At 40.7% G+C, this 15,496-nt stretch overlaps 1 protein-coding gene across 7 annotated transcripts in view; it reads left to right on the top strand.

Moving 5' to 3' along the window:
* Nucleotides 1-15,496, top strand: part of unc80 (unc-80 homolog (C. elegans)) — a 277,657-nt gene that overhangs the window by 204,547 nt on the left and 57,614 nt on the right. For all 7 annotated transcript variants that reach the window (XM_072578775.1, XM_072578771.1, XM_072578772.1 and 4 more), the window contains 4 exons: nt 1,034-1,299; nt 8,267-8,401; nt 9,293-9,431; nt 13,400-13,496. In XM_072578775.1, the coding sequence (XP_072434876.1) occupies nt 1,034-1,299; nt 8,267-8,401; nt 9,293-9,431; nt 13,400-13,496 (637 nt within the window). The remainder of the gene's footprint in view (nt 1-1,033; nt 1,300-8,266; nt 8,402-9,292; nt 9,432-13,399; nt 13,497-15,496) is intronic.

Raw genomic sequence — 15,496 nt, 5'->3', positions numbered from 1 at the left:
CTCTTCAGAGGTTTGGCTTTTACAAGTAAGAGGAAATGATGGTTTATATTTGCAGCGCCCAAACATTACATTAGAAAGAAAGAAGTGCAATCCTTTGCACAGTTGGGGCAGAATTTTGGACTCCACTCAGAAGGTGGGGGGGTGCGCAGAGATGGAAAGCCTGGAAATTGGGGGAGTAGCAGTCATGATGCCAACACATTCATGTCACAAAGCTGTTTTTGGGTCTGTGCGGAATGGGAGGGGGAGTGAGTAGTAGGTGGTCTAATGCCCAATTATGTAGCCTATTACCGCCACTCAGGAGAACTGAGCAGATATTTTGCTGATCCCCAAATCTGGGAGCAAAGCACATCCAGGGGATGGAAGCAGTAGACAGTGGGTGAGAGATCAGTACTCCATTCTACTTCACAACTAACAGTGCTTTTGTGTGCTGTAGCTGATAGACATCAATGGAGGGATTGTCTTCTATGATCCAGCCTATCATCTTTGTGAATTTCAGATTTTTACTTTCTCATCAAAGGGTGTCCCATGTTTAAGCACCTCCCTTTCTTGCATCCTCAAAGATCCCTGTTATTTTAAAGTTTAAGATTCATTCTCATTTTATCTCATTCAGAGGATGAGGGTGTGGGACCCCCCTGGACCAAATCTGACTCTGTGATTCCAGCCCTGGCTTTCGCTCCCTCTCGCGTGTCTATAATCCCAGTGTGGGACCCGCAAAATTGCAAGACACAAAATAGTCACCCTGCATCAGCTAGGGATGGTCCTGATCTCATTGTAGGGCTTAATGCTTTTTACGGTATTGTCTGATATGTTTAACCAACCTGTTCAAATGTGTTATTATATATCTCTGGAGAAATTATATATGGACCTTTGGTTCAGAGGTAGGGACACCACCATAAGAGCCCACAGCTATTTGTACTAGTTGCCATTTGTGCACTCAATGCTTTTGTTTATCAATATTTCAGAAGGTTAAGATAAAATTATCTTCAGGATGAGGTGCCAGACATTAAGGCGAAATATTTTATCATTTTGTCAGGTAAAGAACTATTTGGACTGGATACCCTTCACAAGAGTATGTGGATCAAACTATTGGAGGAGATGTTTTTGGGTATGCCCAGCGAATTTCCCTGGGGAGATGAGATTATGCTCTTCCTGAATGTCTTTAATGGGGCTTTAATCCTTCATCCCGAAGACAGTGCGTTGCTTCGTCAATATGCTGCTACAGCTATCAATACTGCAGTGCACTTCAACCATCTTTTTTCTCTGAGTGGCTATCAGTGGATCCTTCCTTCCATGCTTCAGGTAAGTTTATTTCAACAAGTACTAAGTGGCTTACTAAAGTCAATAGTTATTTGCAATTAATTTACTTGTGGTTGAAAATATGCCGTGGAAGTAAAATGTCTTCACAGCCATGTCGCGTTCCTTTCTTAAAAATGCTTCCAATCTTTCACTTGTGGTTTGAGATCCAGATTTCATTTGCAAGTCCAGTCTAACCCGATGAGACTTAAGCTCTGAGTTTAGATGTTTACATTTGGTATTGTTGTGGATCCAGATCCCCAATACTTTTTCTCTGGCCATCCAACAGTTTAAACATGGTGGAAAAATGATGTGGGATTGATCAGTTTTGCTCTTCGCATTTGTTGCAGCAGTGTGGAACTTTAATCATATTTCAATTCAGCAGGGTTGTCAGCTGGCTTAAAACACATGTGGAACACCTGCCTGTTGAGGAAGCTGCCTGCCTGTCATTTCCATTGAATATCCTGGAATTTTTTTTTATAAACAGTCAGTGGGTTCACAATGCTAGTTTTACACTTGGGCTGCAAACTGAATACTCACTCCATATTATTTCATCCCTCCCACTGATCCTCCAGTGGATTTAACAAGAGGCTGGAGACATCAACAATCACTTACTTTTATTTAGTGTATTTAACATACAAAAACATCTTAAAGTGCAATAAAAAGAGCATCCAGTCAATGTAGAAGACTTTAGGATTAGAGTGAAGTAAACAAAAACTTTGTGAAAGAAGAGAGGTTTAAGCAGGATGTACAGAGTAAGGGGCAGAGCAGATTACAGAGTTTTTCCAGAGCACACGGCCTAGATGATATGAGGTGTGCCGGTGAAAGGGAGAAGGAAGTGACTTACATAAAAAGTTAGGGTGCGAAGAAATTTTACTGATGAAGATATTAAAAATCCTTTTGATCTGAAACTCCTTATATGTTATGTTTGCACTGTTGCTTTGTTTAAGCAGTAGAGGAAGTCTGTTTGTAGATGGGCTTATTTCCAAAGTGAGATTCAGCTGGCAGTTGGGTTTGTGGAGTTGTGACAAGTTGTGGATGAGATCAGCCTGACAACAACTAACTGAATTATTCAGCTACCGTGGAACCACTAGGATTGCAAGTGATACTGGCAGTAGCCTTTGGAAATAGGAATGTGGTGTACCTTTCTGTCCAACAAATTACCTAAAGCTTGAAGAAAGCTAATTTATTGACTGTCATCACTTGCTGTAACCTGTGGCTTTTGCCCAGTAATCAAGAGACTTTGCAGTCAATGTGCCTGTCATGCACTGCCTCCTGTGGGCAAGTGAAACCAGCCGTGTGCAGTGGGGTCATTGAACTGCTTTCCCAGTTATTCTTCTCCTTTGCCATTATCACCAATACTTTTTGTGTGTGTGTATGTGTAGAAACGTTTTATAGGGTTGAGACTTTTAATAGTGGAGTTGTACATTCTCCGTTGTTTACCTGTGGTTAGAATTTATTTTTAACAAGCTCTTCGTGTCCCTTGGTTTGGTTTTAAGTACAGATATTTGATCCATACTTTCTATTAATTTGTTTTGGAGGAGCCAGTGTTGGACTGAGGTGGACAAAGTTAAAAATCACACAACACCCAGTTGTAGTCCAACAGGTTTATTTGGAAGCACTAGCTTTCAGAGCACTTTGTGACATCTACCTGATGAAGGAATAGCGATCCAAAAGCTAGTGCTTCCAAATAAATCTGTTGAACTATAACCTGGTGTTGTGTGATTTTTAACCTCTATTAATTTGAGTCTGAGAGGCAGGTAAATTGAGGAAAAAAACTTAAACTTTGATAATGGGGTTTGATCTGTGTGTAGTGCAGTGAGGAATAACACCAGTAAGTGCAACATTTGCTGCCATCCCTAATTACTCTTGATGGGGTAGCTCACAGTGCTATTTCAAACAGCAGTTTAGAGTCAACCATGTTGCTGTGGGTCTGAAGTCACACGTAGGCCAGACCAGGCAGTGACCTAAAGGACATTAATAAACCAGATGGGTTTTTATAACAATTGATAGTTTCATGGCCATCATTCTTGAGACTAGCTTTCAATTCCAGGTTTATTAATCTAATTTGAATTCCACAAGTTGCCATGGTAGAATTGTCGTACATATCACTAGACCAATAGTTTGGATCTCTGGATCACTAGTCCAGCAACATTACCATAACACTTCCATTTCCCACTAAAGATGAATACAGATCTCAAATTAATTCAAGGGCATGAAAATATTTAAACACAAAGGTAAGAATGTTAAATGTGAAATCCTTGTGAACAGGAGCTTATGTTGGTTCGCAAGGAAAAGCTGATGCATAAGAGGGAGTTGATGTGGGTAAGGATCTGTGCAGAGAGTTTCGTATGATCAAGAGTTCAGAGGACAGATTGGAAATGATTAACCAAGTAAATGTTGGAATAGTTCTGTCTGGAGGTGGTTAAAAAAAATTGAGCATGTGCTTCAGGGAATGTTGGTGGGGAAGTGATAAGGTAGTAATGCAGCAATATTCTGAAGACTGAAGGAAGTTGTTTTTGTCATCGACAGGATATTGGGTACTAAGTAGAACTTGAGGTCATTATGGGTGCCCGATTTATACTCTCACAGGATGTGGGCATCACACCTAGTCTGGGTCTAGGAGATTGTCTGTGTGGTATAATTCAGTGAGTGCAATTGTATTAGACTGTTGCCTTATTAATCTGTGTGATAACTCTCCTAATTTTAGCTTCGGGCACACGATGTTAGCAGGATGCAAGTTCAGCCAGTCAGAAGTGCCTTTGTCATTTCCAGTTCTCGGCTGATAGTGGGTGATGTGTCTGGTTTAATTCCTTTCTCACCTTACAGCAACTTGTTCCAGTGGCTTGCTCAGTCATTTCAGAGTCAACCATGTTGTTTTTTGCAGGCACATGTAGACCGACCAATATGGTCATTTTTATTGCTAAATCTAACTTTAATTGTAGCTTTCAGCTAATTGAATTTAAATTCTTCAAAATGCTGAACCCAAAAATGCTGGAGATGGGCCAAGAGAAAAGCAAAAGGGAAATTGGGAACTGGTAATGTCACTGGACTAGTGATCCAGAGATCCAAACTATTGGTCTAGTCATATGTATAAAAATCCCACCATGGCAACTGGTGAAATGAGTCTCAAGAATCGTGGCCATGAAACTATCAATTGTTGTAAAAAAATCCTAATGGTTTATTAATTTCCTTTGGGTCACTGTCTGGTCTGACCAACATGTGATTTCAGACCCACAACAACATGGTTGACCCCGGACTTCTGTTTGAAATGGCACTGTGAGCCCCCCACTCGAGCAATTAAGGATGGGCAGCAAATGTTGGATTTACTAGTGTTATTCCTCACTGCGTTACACACCAGAGATCAAGCCCCATTATCAAAGTTTAAGTATTTTTTTCCCCAGTTTATCCACTTTTCAGACTCAAATTAATGGAAAACGTGGACCAGGTTTCTGTGCATAAGAACAAATCAGGCTTAAGAAGAATTTGCTATAAATAAATAGGCAAAATACACATCTGAATGCAAGCAGTATTATATGATAGAGATTAGTGTCAACAAAAAGGAATTAATGTTGCTGACTGTGTTGAATTGATTAACTAAATGACTGAGTAAATATAAAGGTGGCACAGGTGGTGGCTTATGCCGGTAGAAGCTGGATTACCAAATTGTTTATAAACTCTAACCACAAGGAAATGTGTCTTAAGTTCTATTTCACCATCAAGCTTGGGTCTATGTTGACATTGCCTATGACTGCAAAGGCAAAGCTCAGAAAGTAAGGGATTTTCTTTAAGATAGGATGTTGGAATTTGAGTTATTTTTAAGAGCAATGGCTGAAACAAGCCATTGAAACAAGTCTGTTATTTCCCACTGATGTGCTATGAAGCTGAGCCTTTTGGTCAAAGGCAAAATGAAGGATATATATAAAAATGGGTTACAACCTCAGGAAAGGGAAATAAGGTATGGTCTTGGCACTTTTGCTTCCTGCCTGAAGCAAGATCAGGTGTAAAGTATTTTCAGAGCTTGGAGGCTCAGGAATTTAACAAGGAGTAATGTTTGGATAATCCACTAACATTCATGGTCACAGTTGCTAAGAAAATCTGTTAAATGCACACAAGGCATGCTCATACTTTGATAAACTTAGAAAGCTACCAAAGATTCTATAGAAGAATATAAAACAGAATTTAATAGACTATAATCAATCTTAAAAAATCTTATTTTTAAATCCTGATCTCAGTGATTACATGTAAAGTGTTGAACATGGAAAGATTCCAATCTAGCTGGAGTTAGATTGACAGAAAGTAGCACACTCTGAAAAAAATTCCCAAAGCCTAAACAAAACAGTCTACGAAACATTCACTCCCAGCAAATTTCTTGGCTCCAAACGTGTGTCCAATAGTTACACAAAGAATGCAGGAGTCAATGGCAGTGCTGATGTGAGACAAGCGCAGTAGGTCAGGCAGCATCAAAGGAGCAGGAGAATTGACGTTTCGGGCACAAGTCCTTCTTCAGGAATGAGGAAAGTGTGTCCAGCAGGTTAAGATAAAAGGTAGGGAGGAGGGACTTGGGGGAGGGGCATTGGGAATGCGATAGGTGGAAGAAGGTTAAGGGTGAGGGTGATAGGCCGGAGAGGGGGTGGGGGCGGAGAGGTCAGGAAGAAGATTGCAGGTCAAGAAGGCGGTGCTGAGTCCCAGGGTTGGGACTGAGAAAAGATGGGGGGAGGGGAAATGAGGAAGCTGTAGAAATCTGCATTCATCCCTTGTGGTTAGAGGGTTCCTAGGCGGAAGATGAGGCGCTCTTCCTCCAGGCATTGTGTTGCCATGGTCTGGCGATGGAGGAGGCCAAGGACATGCATGTCCTTAGCGGAGTGGGAGGGGTCCTTGGTCCTTGGCCTCCTCCATCGCCAGACTCATGACAACACGATGCCTAGAGGAAGAGCTCTTCCGCCTAGGAACCCTCCTGGCCTGCTTGGCACACCCTCCTCATTCCCGAAGAAGGGCTTATGCCCGAAACGTCGATTCTCCTGCTCCTTTGATGCTGCCTGACCTGCTGCGCTTTTCCAGCAACACATTTTTCAGCTCTGATCTCCAGCATCTGCAGTCCTCACTTTCTCCTAATGTGAGACCATCCAGACATAGTCTGAAGATGTCAATACAAAAGGAGAATCATAACTCAGAACATTAAGAACTGAGATAAATTAGGCAATTATAACAATAGAAATTATGCAACTGTAGTAGAATGAACCTCAAATGGCTAATCTACTTATGGCTAACACGTACTTCAAATGAAACTCAAAATACCCTGTGAAATCTTTTTTTGAGACAGACTTGAGTTGCTAGATCTGTTTGAATCTGTCCCATTTGGCCTATGGAGTGTGACAACACAATAGATGATACTCCCAATGTGATTTTGTCTCCACAAGGACTGTGCAGTAGTCACTCTTACTGATATTGTCATGGACGGAAGTATCTACAGCCAACAGATTGTTGAGGAGGAGGTCATGTATGCATTTCCCTCTTGTTAATTCCCTCACCACCCGCTGAAGACTCAGTCTGGCTGCGATGTCCTTCAGGACCCAATCAGCTCGAACAGTAGTGCTGCTGCTGAGCCATTCTTTGTAGCAGACATTGAATAAAACAGAAGACTATGCAAACTTTGGGAATAACATTGGGAATGCAATATTAATGCTAAATTATAATAAGCAAATAAAGCATTTTGCCAAACTATTCCTTCGGTCTTTATGTTCTTTGTTGATACCTGTAGAACTAGGCCCAGTCACCTTCAGCTGTTTCAACCACAAAATCCTTATTTTCATCATAAGATTGCTGATCATGGCACAATGTTCAGTGCCATTTGCAATTCTTGAGTAAATGAAGGAGTCCTGCCCCAGCATGCAGCAAGATATGGCCAGTTTTCAGGCGTGGGCTGAAGTAACACTAACATTTCATTGCCTTTCAGCTGTACTCACTTCAATTTGCTTGACACAATCAGCACAGTATATTCAACAAAAACTCATCAGTTTGCTCCCAAGACTAAATAATGACAGAATTTATTTTCTTCTTGTTCTTTGGTTTCAGGCTGTGTGCTGTGTCCGAGGTACATAAGATACTAATAATTAATGACATGGTCATTTCTTACAAAGACAATAACGTCGGTACTCTAATGTCATCAATGGCTCAGTTGGAAGCATTAACTATATAGTCATGAGTTCAAGTCCTACTCCAGAGATTTGAGCACAAGGATTTATATCGTTAATCCAGTGCTGCTTTTAGAGATATTCTCATTCAGAAGTCATATTAACCCAAGACCCTTTTTGTGCTTTCATGTGAAGTTAATGCATACATTTGTCAAACATTCCACATTTTGTTTCCAAACAAACCCCTGTTTTGACATTGCTCTAAGTGAAATGGTTGTACACTCATTAATTCTCTTTGTAAGCTCTCATTCTAGCAAGACAACCCACGAATGGACAACAGTAAATGTATGCTTCAAGTAACAATATTAGGCAAAAAAAAATCAGTAGGCATTCAACTCAGGTGATTGGATATAAATGATCCTATTACTCCCCTGAAGAGGAGCAGAGGTATAATCCGAGTTCTGCAGTCAATATTTATCCCTCAGTCAACATCACTTAAAAATGATTAAATTGCCAGTATTTCATTGCTGTTGTGGAAGGTTGCAGTGTACAGATTGACTGCTGCTTTTCCTTACTGCAAGAGTGACTACAAATTTAATGAGTGTCATAACTCAAACATTCTTTGGAGTATCTTGAGGTCATGCAATGCAGTACACAAATACATTTCTCTCCTTAGAGAGAAACAATGTCAAGAGTATAACTTCCCAGCTGAAATCATGCATGCAAATTGAATCTTACAATACTATACTATACATATACTATATATGTTCATCATGGGCTATATAAAGTATGTGCTTTTTGCTTGTATTCACATTGTTTTAAAATATTCCCTCCCACAGGTCTATGCTGATTATGAAAGCAATCCATTGCTACGCCAAGCAATTGAGTTTTCTTGTCGACAGTTTTATATTTTGCATCGAAAGCCTTTTATTCTCCAGTTGTTTGCGAGTGCAGCACCCTTACTGGAGTTCTCAGTAAGTAGATAAGATTCACCTTGTGTTCCATCTCTCTCCAATTGGCTCCAGATATTAATTCAAATTTGTTTTTAAGTATTGCACAGTTATAGTTGGCAAGGCTTTTGGATGACAGTAAGGAATAAGAGTAGGCCACCAGGCCCTTCAAAACCTGCTCCCCCACTCAATAAGGTCAAGGCTGATCTGATTCTAACCTCAACTCTATATTCCTGCATACCCCTGACAATCTTACATCCCCTTGGTAATCAAGTATCTATCTCTTGCCTTAAAAATATTTAATGATACAGCATCTGCCGCCTTTTGAGGAAGGGATATCTAACAATATAATCCAGATCATTTGTCATCAAAGTATTCTATCCAGCTAATGTATAATTTTGATGCTAAAATACAATGGGCCAGATTTTCCATGGAGTGGCAACCTCTTGTGGCACAGTGGTAGTGTCCCTACCCCTGCATGGGAGTTCTGGGTTCAAGTCCCACCTGCTCTAATGCTATGTGCGGAGGAACCTCGGTTATCCGGCAATCGATTATCCAAATTTCGGATTATCCAGAAAGATTGCAAGGTCCCGATGCTTGGCTAACCAGCATTCAATTAACTGAATGAAATACTCCCCGCCGTGACCTTAAGATAATCGAGGTTCCTCTGTAACATCTCTAAACAGGTACATTAGGGAAAAATAGGTTAACATTTTTTTAAAACTGATGAGATGGGCCCTCTTGTGGCACAATGGTAGTGTCCCTAACCGGGGAACCTGAAGGCATGGGTTCAAATCCCACTTGTTCCAGAGTGTATAAGAACAAGTTGATTAAAAACATAAGTTAATAAAAGAGAATTAGTGATGGAAGGAAAAATTGTATCAAAGAAAACTAGCATTTGGTTTTTGTACTTAGGATGTTACAACGAGTGGATCGGCCAAAGGTGTGTCTTCTCAATGTCTGTTTGACCTTTTGGTGTCTTTGGAGGGTGATACACAAGATACGTTGGACGTACTAGAATTAGTGAAAGCTGAGAAACCACTCAAATCTCTTGGTAACCTTACTGAAATTTATTACAATAATGTTTTATGTAGTGGAGATATGTTGTAGTGCACAGTGACTTTATATGATTAGTATTGAGAATAATTCCATTTAATGAACTGTGGTGTTTATAAGAATTTAATATATTGCAATCCCTTTTTTCTGAAGGGAAAGTATATACCCAAAAAACAAATCTGATCCAAGTACTTTTCTCATCAGCATTAAAATTAATTGTGATATCATGCAAACTAACAATGCATTCAGATTATTACAGTGTAACAAACTCTTAGATTAACTTTATTTAATTGATTTTACTTATTGCCAGCATTTATTCTCAGATTCCCCTTTCACTAAGTATTGTTACTTTCTTGATTCTCTGTTCCTTAGCTTCTCATTAGCTGCTAAAACTGTACTTACTACATTTTAACTCCAAAAGCAAAGATTTAATTGCAGTCAGGCAATTCCTGCTTGATATCCTGAAAAGTAGTTTCTGTGCAGGTCTATTACTTCAAATTGATACAAAGTTTGATGCTTGATGCTTCAAAACTGGCAAACTATTTACCCAATGATTTTTCATACACAAAGTGAGGGGTGGGGAATATGTGTCAGGTCGTGGCATCCCATTGAAGGTAATGGAAATGGTGTGTTACAATCCATTGGATGAGGAGACTGATGGGGAGGTAAGTGAGGGCCAGAGGGACCCTATTGTTCTTGTGGGAGGGGAGGGAAGGGATGAAGGCCAAGGTACGGGAGATGGGTTGACGACAGAAGCGAGTCAAACAGTCAGGGCAGGCAGAGACAAGGTACGACTAATAAATTAAACTACATATATTTCAATGCAAGGTGCCTAACAGGGAAGGCAGATGAACTCAGAGCATGGTTAGGGGCATGGGACTGGGATATCATAGCAATTACAGAAACATGGCTCAAGGATTGGCAGGGCAGGCAGCTTAATATTCCAGGATACAAATGCTATAGGAAGGATGGAAAGGGAGGCAAGAGAGGAAGGGGGGTGCATTTTTGATAAGGGATAGCATTACAGCTGTGCTGAAGGAGGATATTCCCAGAACTACATCCAGGGAAGTTATTTGGGTGGAACTGAGAAATAAGAAAGGGATAATCACCTTATTGGGATTGTATTAGAGACTCCCTAATAGTCAGAGGGAAATTGAGAAACAAACTTGTAAGGAGATCTCAGCTATCTGTAAGAATAATAGGGTGGTTATGGGAGGGGATTTTAACTTTCCGAACATAGACTGGGACTGCCACAGTGTTAAGGGGTTAGGTGTAGAGGAATTTGTTAAGTGTGTACAAGAAAATTTTCTGATTCGGTATGTGGATGTAACTACTAGAGAAGGTGCAAAACTTGACCTACTCTTGAGAAATAAGGCAGAGCAGGTGACTGAGGTGTCAGTGGGGTAACACTTTGGGGCCAGCGACCATAATTCTATTAGATTTTAAATAGTAATGGGAAAAGATAGACCAGATCTAAAAGTTGAAGGTTTAAATTGGAGAAAGGCCAATTTTGATGGTATAAGGCAAGAACATTCAAAAGCTGATTGGGGGCAAATGTTCACAGATAAAGGGACGGCTGGAAAATGGGAAGCCTTCAGAAATGAGATAATGAGAATCCAGAGACAGTATATTCCTGTTAGGGTGAAAGGAAGGCTGGTAGGTATAGGGAATGCTGGATAACTAAAGATTAGCAAGGCGGCCTTTGTGTGGAGCCGCGGAAAATGGGGGCGATGCTAAATGAGTATTTTGCATCAGTATTTACTGTGGAAAAGGATATGGAAGATATAGAAAGTAATGAAATAGATCGGTGCTGGGTCCTCATTTGGATGCGGGCATAAGAGGTATGGTTAGTAAGTTTGCAGATGACACCAAAATTGGAGGTGTAGTGGACAGCAAAGAAGGTTACCTCAGATTACAACATGATCTCGATCAGGTGGGCCAATTGGCTGAGAAGTGGCAGATGGAGTTTAATTTAGATAAATGCGAGGTGCTGCATTTTGGAAAGCAAATCTTAGCAGGACTTATACACTTTATGGTAAGGTCCTAGAGAGTGTTGCTGAACAAAGAGGCCTTGGAGTGCAGGTTCATAGTTCCTTGAAAGTGGAGTCGCAGGTCGATAGGATAGTGAAGAAGGCGTTTGGTATGCTTTCCTTTACTGGTCAGAGTATTGAGTACAGGAGTTGAGAGGTTATGTTGCGGCTGTACAGGACATTTGTTAGGCCACTGTTGGAATATTGTGTGCAATTCTGGTCTCCTTCCTATCGGAAAGATGTTGTGACACTTGAAAGGGTTCAGAAAAGATTTACAAGGGTGTTGCCAGGGTTGGAGGATTTGAGCTACAGGGAGAGGCTGAACAGGCTGGGGCTGTTTTCCCTGGAGTGTCGGAGGCTGAGGGGTGACCTTAGAAAGGTTTACTAAATTATGATGGGCATCGATCGGATAAATAGACAAAGTCTTTTGCCTGGGGTGGGGGAGTCCAGAACTAAAGGGCATAGGTTTAGGGTGAGAGGGGAAAGATATCAAAGGGACCTAAGGGGCAACTTTTTGACACAGAGGGTGATACGTGTATGGAGTGAGCTGCCAGAGGAAGTGGTGGAGGCTAGTACAGTTGCAACATTTAAAAGGCATTTGGATGGGTATGTGAATAGGAAGGGTTTGGAGGGATATGGGCTGCGTGCTGGCAGGTGGGACTAGATTGGTTTGGGACATCTGGTTGACATGGACAGGTTGGACTGAAGGCTCTGTTTCCATGCTGTACATCTCTATGACCTCTAAGAGCCCTGTTAACCACGGCAGCAGGGAATCCTCAGTTGAGGTAAAAAGCTGGACATTTCTGAGGGCCCTTGTAGAATGTGGCATTGAGATAACCGATGCGATGAAGATGGAGAAACTGAGAGAGTGTGATGGAGTCCTTACAGGAAGCAAGGTGTGAGGATGTAAGGTCAAGGTAACAGTGAGGTTCTGTGGGTTTGCAGTGTATATCAGTGGCCTTTTATGCTTTTATGAAACAACTAATGAGACAATGTCTCAGCTAATAAAACACACGTACACTTTCTTAACCACCTTATTGACCTGTCCTGTTACCTTTGTATGGACATACGTTCCAAGGTCCCAATATTGTTCTATAGTACTCTGCAACCTTCTGTTTTTTGTCTTTTTTTTATCCTTTGCTGCTGCACTCTCGGAAATGCATTGCCTGGGCCAACTGCATAGACCCTTACATCTAAAGTTTTCATTCTGACTATCAACCACACAGCCAATTTTCATATCTGCAAACTTCTTTATCATCTGTTCTACATTAGGGTCTAAAGCATTAATGTAGACTACTAAAAGCAAGGGACAAAGTACTGAGCCTTGCAGAGTCCAACTGTTAATAACCTTCAAGTCAAGAAATGCATGCAATCACAAATTACCGTTTACATCCTGCCAAAATGTAGCGATCCCATATGTCTGCTACCCTTGTTCTTGTAAGTATAGGTCAGGTGATTCAAAGATGCAGGATTCTTTGCAAGCAGATGAAGTGCATTGTGTCAATGGTGCACACTGTTGACAATGTGTACTGCTGGTGGAGAAGTAGATTTTTGGGGTGGTAAGTGGGTTGCCAATCAAGCATGCTGCTTTGTCCTGGATGGTGTTGAGCCAAGTAGTCCATCAGATCTCTGACATGTGCCTTGTAAATGGTGGACAGGATCTGAGCAATTGGAGTGAGTTAATCACCACAGAGTTACTGACCTACTTTGACATTTATAAGGACATTTTTTCATTTTAATTTCTGGTAATTAGTGATTGTTCTGAATAAAACAGGAGTTTTTTAAATCATTTTCAAATCTCTAGTCAATTAAAATATTGCTGAGCAAAATTAATAAAATTATAAGTTTCCATCTTACTTAAATGACAATTAAATCATGTAAAATGAGCACCAGTGTAGCAAACTTGACTTAAACAATTTTTTTTATGTTCTTCTAGATTTCTGCTATGGAAATGAAGATCTTGCCTTCTCTATTAGTGAAGCTATAAAGCTCTGCGTTACTGTAGTTGCATATGCACCGGAATCACTTAGAAGGTACAGGAATGTTACTTCAGACATAACTTTGGAAATAATGTTTCTTTCATAAATATCTTCACATTATGTGCTTGGGTTTGGTGCAGAATTATATCACCAGAAAGCAAAGCTCGTCCTAAAAATTGAAGAAATATGAAATTGAAATTGAAGCATATAACACTCAAGTAAGTTATACACTTGTCAGACTGAGCAGAAAAGGAAAAATTACACAGATGTGTAGGATTAGTGATGAATTGTGAACTCATTATTTCGTGCAATAAAACAAAACAAAATTAAGTGTTCAGTAAACTGTGGCATGGATTATGCGGGAAAATATCCTGATATCTGATAATCTGTCATTATTCATACACAAATCTGCCTGCGGTTATGGTGAGGGCATGACACCTCATGAACTGGCCAATTTGCATTGCTCAACCATATGCTAAATACTCTCACTTCACGTTCCTGAGACCCATTCTGAAGTTGCTGCATCTGCACATTAATGACCTTTGAAACATGCAGCAGAAACCTGAATCTAGTAACTATCTGCCTATGCATTGCCAAATACGCTGATTTACCCAGAAGGTGAGCAATTATAAGACTTCCATTCCTTTAGGTTCTGATTTATTCTGGGAGATTTTTAAAATTGCCAATCTCCTTCCTGTCCCATTTTTCTTTCTCAGTCAAACAGAGTGATAGTGAGGGTTAGATAATTTCTCCTTCTGTACTAATGGTGTTTAATGTTTAATTCACCCACCCTAATCCATCCTCCCCCTGACGCCATAATTTTCAGTGCCAGGTCAAGACCATGGAGACGGGACATTGTCCAGCCATGTGAACTTGGCATGGGAAAACCTCGCCTGGAAAGTTTGGATATTCATACTGGGGTGATGGGACACCAGAGGAGGTGGGCTGGATGATCCCAGAAAAATAACAGAGAGGCTTCTGGTTCCTGCCCGTGTACTGGCATTATGTTGCGTAAAATGAATAGAACCAAGATTCCTGAGGTCACCTCACCTCTTTCACACATTCATGCCTATCCACGGTGATCGAAGCTACCTCATAACCTCTAAACCACCCTATGCTTGTTTACATCTCCCTATGTCCTCTCCGACCTCCACGCCCCTTAACCAACCATCCACAGTCCTTCCTACCTTCTCGTCCACACTGTGACTTCGGTCCAGCAACCAATTTGTCCCTTATAAGCCCTATGCTCCTCTACCAATCTCCCATCTTACCAACTCAGGGCAACCCATGCTGTTTCCCCCAGCCACTCTCTTCCATCACACTTCCTTGCCAACTCGCCTAAAATCCACTTAGCACGTGTTTCAGGAATTATGCTGATATAAAATAAGTTTATTTGTCTACCAGTGATGTCACTATTTAAATGATTCATTCATTGATGTGAAATAATTCAATACATTGAAAATGCTTCAATCAATCTCTAATGAAATCAAAACTTTGTGCTTTATGTTCTTGACAACTTTACAGATTTATCTATTTTTTTGAGACGAAGTAATGAATACTTTTAACAATGCCAAAACCTACTGGAACCTTCATTCTGTCAGCAATGTGTTCCAGGACCATTTCTGCAGAGGTCATAGGGTCATAGAGATGTACAGCATGGAAACAGACACTTAGGTCCAACCAGTCCATGCCGACCAGATATCCCAGCCCAATCTAGTCCCATCTGCCAGCACCTGGCCCATATCCCTCCAAACCTGTTCATATACCCATTGAGATGCCTTTTAAATGTTGCAATTGTACTCTGGCAGCTCATCCCATACACATACCACCCTCTGAGTGAAAAAGTTGCCTCTTGGGTCTCTTTTATATCTTTCCCCTCTTGCACTAATCTTGATTGAGTTTTTTGATGAAGTAACAAAGAGGATTGATGAGGGCAGAGTGGTAGAAGTGAACTATATGGACTTCAGTAAGGCATTTGTCAAAGTTCCCCATGGGAGACTGGTTAGCAAGGTTAGATCTCATGGAATACAGGGAGAACTCACCATTTGGATACA

Source organism: Chiloscyllium punctatum, chromosome 10, assembly GCF_047496795.1.
Source record: "Chiloscyllium punctatum isolate Juve2018m chromosome 10, sChiPun1.3, whole genome shotgun sequence".
Taxonomy (NCBI): Eukaryota; Metazoa; Chordata; class Chondrichthyes; order Orectolobiformes; family Hemiscylliidae; genus Chiloscyllium; species Chiloscyllium punctatum.
The sequence above is the reverse complement of the archived record's forward strand: the minus strand, read 5'-3'. Positions and strand labels throughout refer to the sequence as shown.